This window comes from Balaenoptera ricei, chromosome 8 (genome assembly GCF_028023285.1).
Source record: "Balaenoptera ricei isolate mBalRic1 chromosome 8, mBalRic1.hap2, whole genome shotgun sequence".
Classification (NCBI taxonomy): domain Eukaryota; kingdom Metazoa; phylum Chordata; class Mammalia; order Artiodactyla; family Balaenopteridae; genus Balaenoptera; species Balaenoptera ricei.
Window position 1 is genome coordinate 41,161,913 of NC_082646.1, and position 6,806 is coordinate 41,168,718.

General features: G+C 44.3%; 1 protein-coding gene across 1 annotated transcript; it reads right to left on the reverse strand.

The window, feature by feature from the left end:
* Nucleotides 1-1,458: 1,458 nt before the first annotated feature.
* Nucleotides 1,459-3,419, reverse strand: LOC132369709 (lysine-specific demethylase 4D-like). Its single transcript, XM_059929381.1, is given in 3 exon segments — nt 1,459-1,552; nt 1,554-1,595; nt 1,597-3,419. Coding segments are annotated over 3 exon segments (1,956 nt in total). The 5' UTR covers nt 3,417-3,419.
* Between the last annotated feature and the right edge of the window lie 3,387 nt (nt 3,420-6,806).

The window sequence follows — 6,806 nt, forward strand, 5'->3', positions numbered from 1 at the left end:
TAAATGAGTGGCCACTGGTGATTGGTTCAACTTCCAGCCCCTTCCCCTCCTTGGAAGTCTAGGGTGGGACTGAAAATTCCAACACTCTAATCACGGGGTTGGTTCCCCTGGCAATCAGCCCCCACCCTTAAGTGACCTAGGGGCATTCCAACAGCCACCTCATTAACATAACAAAATCTTAAAACATAACTCTCTTTACTTAGGCAATTCCAAGGATTTTAGGAGCTATTGACCAGAAACAGAGATGAGGACCAAATATATATTTTATATTATAAATCACAATATCACATAAGGTGACTTAAATTCTCCTATTTTTAATGCATTTCTTTCAACTTGTTTGATTTTCTGTAATTTATACTTTATTAAAGTTGCATGGGTATTCATGACTGCTACACCTTCATGGGGAAATTTAGCCTTTAGAGCCCTTTCATGCACCTTTGGGCCTCAGTTATACTTTGTCTGATACAAGATGCATGACTTCTGCTTTCTGTTTGCATTTTGCTTGGTATAGTTTTGTCTGTTCTTTTCATTTTAACTCTTCTGGATCACTCTGTTTTAGACTGTTAAAAGGTAAACTGAGGCATATTAAACATTTTAAGAGTTTATTTATGCAAAATTCAATTCAAATTTGGCAGCATTCAGTCTAGCAGGAAGGAGCACCGAGGAGCTGTCCAAAATAAAAGATGTAGGCAGAAGGGAGTGGGAACAGGGAAGTTATACTAAGCAAAAGAGTGGGTTGGTTATTGCAAGGTTACTTTCCTTTAGGGGATAATTCTGATTTTTAAAATATATTTTAAGGATGTTACCTTTCTTTGTTTTGCAGATACACATCGGGATAACAACTTTAATAAACATCAATAAAGTTAAAAAATCGATGAGACAAAACTAGCGAACAGACCCAAATGGGCAAAGGTCTAGTTTAGGCCATGAGCAGCGGCCTGGGAAGAAGGGGGTGTGAGACTCACAGGCTGTGTGTGATGTGAGAAGCTCCTGAGGCTTGCTTGTGGCTGCAGCACTATGCACTGGGAACCACGGTCAGTGACTCAGAGGCCCAGAGGAAGCTTGGGGATGGAAGGGGCTCAGCCAGATCCTCAGCATCATCCAGTGTTGCCCCAAATTATTATGGGGCCTAGAGGCACACCACTGCAAGGAGGTCCCCTGAGGGTGCCATCAGAAGCAAGCAGTGTCCATACCATCTAAGCCAAGGCAGAAGCCAAAGGCCCATCAATGTTCAGGAGTGGGATGAGAATACCTGAGAGGTACAACATTCTATGGCAGCTGTCCTCGTGGGAAGGTCCACTTCAGAGGCTGCTAGGAGCCCTGGTGGTCATGGTAGGAGAAAGCATCTGGCAGCGTGGGAAATGTGTCATTTCTAGGAGATAAAGCATCTCCACTGAGGACAGGCCCAGCCCAGATTGCTGCTTGGCTGGGAGCTTCTGTGCTTTCTGGGGTGGAGGGTCAGATAAAGTCACATTTAGCAAATTCTTCAGTAGTCATGGGCTCACAGATTGAAGACCATCCATTGGTGAGGAATTCCTCCCAGGACTCGAGATGCAGGTGCCTCTAGCTTTAGCCCCAGGGGGTCACAGTCAAGGGTGCGGGAGACTGGTCTCTGCAGCTGGGACAAGACTCTTAGAGGCATAAGAGTGGTCCAACCTTACAACCTCACAGAAGTTCACGGGGGCCCTGCAGTTCCCAGCATTGTCCCTGGGGAACACTCTCAGAGTCCCAATGACGTTGGGAGGAATCAAAGGGACGCTGTCAAGGAAACTGGATGTAATACCCTCCAGAGATGACAGGCATGGACCCGGGTGCATCGGGTTTTCGGAATCCAATGGGGGACCCAAGGGTTGAAGATCAGGGGCACAACAGCACCCGGAAGCCTTAGAAGGATGCTGGAGCCACGGGCTCAGCAATGCACGGTTGTCCATCAAGGGTTCGCCAGCAAACAGGAGCTGAGATGTGAAGTCCAGAGATGTGTGCATTGTGTCTAAGGAGAGGCGCCTCTTAGCCAGGGCCCGGACAGTCCGGTCCCGAGTCCCCTCTTCCCGAGGACGACGACGAGAACCGTACCGGCCAGTTAGGTGGAGATCCGCAGCACATGGAGCTGGGGTCAGAGGTGGAGTCAGGCCGGGCTCCGCGGAGCTGTAGGCAGCAGCAGCCCCGAGCTGGGCGGCAGAGCAAGAACCCCGGGCCGGCGAGGGGCGCCGGCACCCAGCACGCACAGGGACTCGGTGGCTGGTCCCAGCGCCCGCGGCTACAGCCCTGCGGGGGCACAGAGCGCGGCGGGGCAGGTGGTGCCTCTGGCCGAGAGCGGCTCCCAGGGGCGCGCGGACCTCCCTCCAGGCGTTCAGGACCTGGCTGTCGGGCGCCGTGGGCTGCGTGTGGTCCACCACGGTCCGCTCCTGCCCGCGTTTCCACAGCTCGTAGCGCTCCGGTTGCAGGATGCGCACGAAGGCGTCCATGGAGAAGGCGACCCGGGCCTCCCCGCAGCTGCACTGCGAGGCCGCTTTGCCATAATCGATCCAGCGCGGGCAGGCGAAATTGATGGCCTCCGCGCAGTTGAAGCCATGGTTGAAGCCAGAGTGGTAGCCATAGGGAAAGGTCACGATGAACTCCCCAGCCTCCTGAGTGACCCGATCGAAGGGGATGCCGTTGTCCTTGAGGACCGTGGGCGAGATGAGAGCCACCTTGTGCCGCAGGAAGGCCTCACAGCCCCGCGCGCTGCCCGGGAAAAGCTGCCTGGCCAGGCGTTCCAGGCGCCGGCCGTGCTCCGGGGGCACCGCGTACCACGTCTTGGGCTCCCCGAAGTGCAGGTAGTTGATGCTGTAAAGGTCCATGTCCTCCGTGTGCCAGGCGAAGGCGGTCTTCCACATGCCGAAGTACAGGTAGGGGGTGTTGACGCCCTCGATGACCACTCCGCACTCCTGCTCCAGCAGGTCCTGAATGGTTCCCAGGTGTCCAAGGTTCCACTGCTCCGTGCTTTGATCGAATAAGGAGCCACTCACGTCCGCACCATATACTGGTGAATCATAGAGGCGTGTTTTCCAATATTTTCGCTCCAGGTCTTCAAAATCAGAATAGAATGGAGTCTGGTGTTTTTCACTGTTTGTTAAGCGGCGATACTCGCTCACGGTCATGGCTTTCTTCTTTTTGTGGTGTTGAGTAAACACACCTGCCTTCCCAGTGGTCACCTGCTGGAGGGGAGCGGCTATTAAGATGTCATCGATATCATCGTACGTCTGTCTGGCTTTCCATCCTTTCGGTGGAATTACCTTGGCTAGGCCAGCTTGGTGTGCACCTTGAGACTCCATGTAAACAATATATTTGTTGAAATCTTCAAATTCTTCCATGGTTGGGTGGAAGGTCCTAATCTTCCAACTTGGGTTCTGGCTACCAAAGTGCTTAGACTGCATGGCGACAATAGAATAAGCAACGGACTCCCAGCCTCTTAGGTGTGCTTTGGATACCTGAGAGTGCTGGGGAGTACCTCTTCCTTATATTTTCTTTATTTTTAAAGAACTTTTGATATATCTGAGAGGCAGGAACTCAGACTTGAACTTTTAACAAACAAGGTGGTATCTTCTCCAGGCTTGTCAATCCACCAGAAGGACTCCGCTCTTGTCAGCATTTTGGAGCCAAAGGTAATAGAGTATTTCCCAGAGGAGAGGGCTCTCTGAGCCAAGTCCTGCCTCAGCCTGCAGCTCTGTGAGTTTCTCTGTTAGGGATATAAGTGCCTGAGGCCTCTCCAGATTCCCAGTCTTGAGTGCATGGGTGGCTTCTCACCTCACTGTAGCAGAAAGTCTCTTCATGGAAGTTTCCAAGCCAAAACTACAGAAAGTACAAAATATTGAAAATAAGTGGATGACAAAACAAACTGATTTAACATCAAGTTAAAGAAAATTGTATAGCAATCTTAATTTCAAAGTTTGAATTTAAGGGCAAACAGTACACTCTTTTGGTAGGCATGTGAACTGGTGCAGCTATGGTGCATACTATGGAAAACAGTATGGAGGTTCCTCAAAACTTTTAAATAGAACCACCATATGATGCTGCAGTCTCACTTCTGGGTATATATCCAAAGGAAATAAAAACAGAATATCAAGGAGATATCTGCCCTCCCTCATTCTTTGAGGCATTATTCACAATGGATAAGATATGGAAACAACCAACATGTCCAGCGATGGGTGAATGGTCACAGAAGATGTGGTACATATATACAATGGAATACTACTCCGCCATAAAAAGACTGAAATTTTGTCATTTGCAACAACATGGATGGTCGTGGAGGGTATTATGCCCAGTGAAATAAGACAGAGAAAGACAAATATGGCATGGTATCACTTATATGTAGAATCTTAAAAGAAAAAAAAAAAGTAAAGCTTACAGAACCAGCATAGAAAAGTGGTTGCAGGGGAGGGCAGGGAAGGGAGGGTAAAAAGGTACACAGTGAATAAAGTCTCAGGAGCGAATGTTAACCATGGTGATTATAGTTGATAACACTGTGATGTATAGTTGAAATTTTCTAGAAGAGTAGGATTTAAATGTTCTTACCAAAAAAAGTAAATATATGAAGTAACTGTGTTAATTAGCTGGATAGGGGGAATTCTTTCAAAATGTATATCAAATCACCACAAAGTTCACTGAATATTTTACAATTTTCTAAGTCAATTATACAGCAATAAAGCTGAAATTTAAAAATAAAGAATTAGGGCAAATCATAAGACAGAAAAAGAGGAATATCTAACTGAAGTGTAAGGACATTAAGCAAGCTTGAAACTTAAGGAGTTAAGCACTCAACTCAAGAAATTGGATGCTTAACCCAAAAGAAAAATTAGGGAAAGGAAAACAATGATATATCCTGAAACAATTACAAAAGAAAACATAACACCCAATAGAAATGATGACTGAAAACAAAATGCAATTTGTAGACCATTAAAAGTGTAAAAACATAAGCATAAGAGAAAAGAGAGTAAAGTACAAGCAAATCATGTTATAATACAATAGGGAACAGAGATAAAAATCTACCTTTATAGAAAGAGTGCCTATGTAAACAAATCAGGAAAAAAGTACAGAACACAAATGTACACATCCTTAACAAGCATTACCCTTAATGTGTAAATACTTGAAACATTCTAATTAAAATCTAATCATTAATTTGCATCGATAGACAAATTATTAAAAATATAGGGTTCACTCAGAATGGGAGAAAATATTTGCAAATGAAGCAACTGACAAAGGATTAATCTCCAAAATTTACAAGCACCTCATGCAGCTCAACATTAAAAAAACAAAAAACCCAATCCAAAAATGGGCAGAAGACCTAAATAGACATTTCTCCAAAGAAGATATACAGATTGCCAACAGACACATGAAAGAATGCTCAACATCGTTAATCATTAGAGAAATGCAAATCAAAACTACAATGAGGTATCATCTCACACCGGTCAGAATGGCCATCATCAAAAAATCTACAAACAATAAATGCTGGAGAGGGTGTGGAGAAAAGGGAACCCTCTTGCACTGTTGGTGGGAATGTAAATTGATACAGCCACTATGCAGAACAGTATGGAGGTTCCTTAAAAACAAAAAGAGAACTACCATACGACTCAGCAATCCCACTACTGGGCATATACCCTGAGAAAACCATAATTCAAAAAGAGTCATGTACCAAAATGTTCACTGCAGCTCTATTTACAATATCCAGGAAATGGAAGCAACCAAAGTGTCCATCAACACATGAATGGATAAAGAAGATGTGGCACATATATACAGTGGAATATTACTCAGCCATAAAAAGGAACGAAACTGAGTTATGTTTAGTGAGGTTGATGGACCTAGAGACTGTCATACAGAGTGAAGTAAGTTAGAAAGAGAAAAACAAATACCGTATGCTAACATATATATATGGAATCTAAAAAAATAATATAAAATAAAATGGTCATGAAGAACCTAGGGGCAAGATGGGAATAAAGATGCAGACCTACTAGAGAATGGACTTGAGGATACGGGGAGGGGGAAGGGTAAGCTGGGACAAAGTGAGAGAGTGGCATGGACATATATATAGACACTACCAAATGTAAAATAGATAGCTACTGGGAAGAAGCCGCATAACACAGGGAGATCAGCTCGGTGCTTTGTGACCACCTAGAGGGGTGGGATAGGAAGGGTGGGAGGGAGGGAGATGCAAGAGGGAACAGATATGGGAACATATGTATATATATAACTGATTCACTTTGTTATAAAGCAGAAACTAACACACCATTATAAAGCAATTATACTCCAATAAAGATGTTAAAAAAAAAAGAAATATAAGGTTGAACCAAGTTTCTAGACACTGATTAGCATAAAAAATCTATAGATCCCATACACCAGTTAACAATCAATTATAAAGTGAAAGAGTAAAAAGGTTTTAATCCCTTTTATAACAGAAATACATGGCCCCAATGAAGAAATCTAAAAATGATATGCATACAATGCTTGTACTTTAAATGCATAAATAAATGAGAATTTTGCCAAGAAAAAAAAGTTGCTTTCTGATATAAAATGTCATCCTTTTCATCTTTATGCTTTAAAGGAAAAAAAAAAAAAAGGCCAAAAAGGTGCTTGCCTTCTGCTAGTCTAAAATCTTAATTCCAAATGATGATACACTAGGACCCAGAAAATGGTTTCCTTGAAAGTTTCAGCCTCTGAATGAAACAGGCTGTGCTCAAAGTCTGACTATATATGTCTCACAGCAATTTCAATTCAATCAGTACCACCCCAATTCGAATACCCTCATAGCCAATCAAAATCTCTAATTTGAT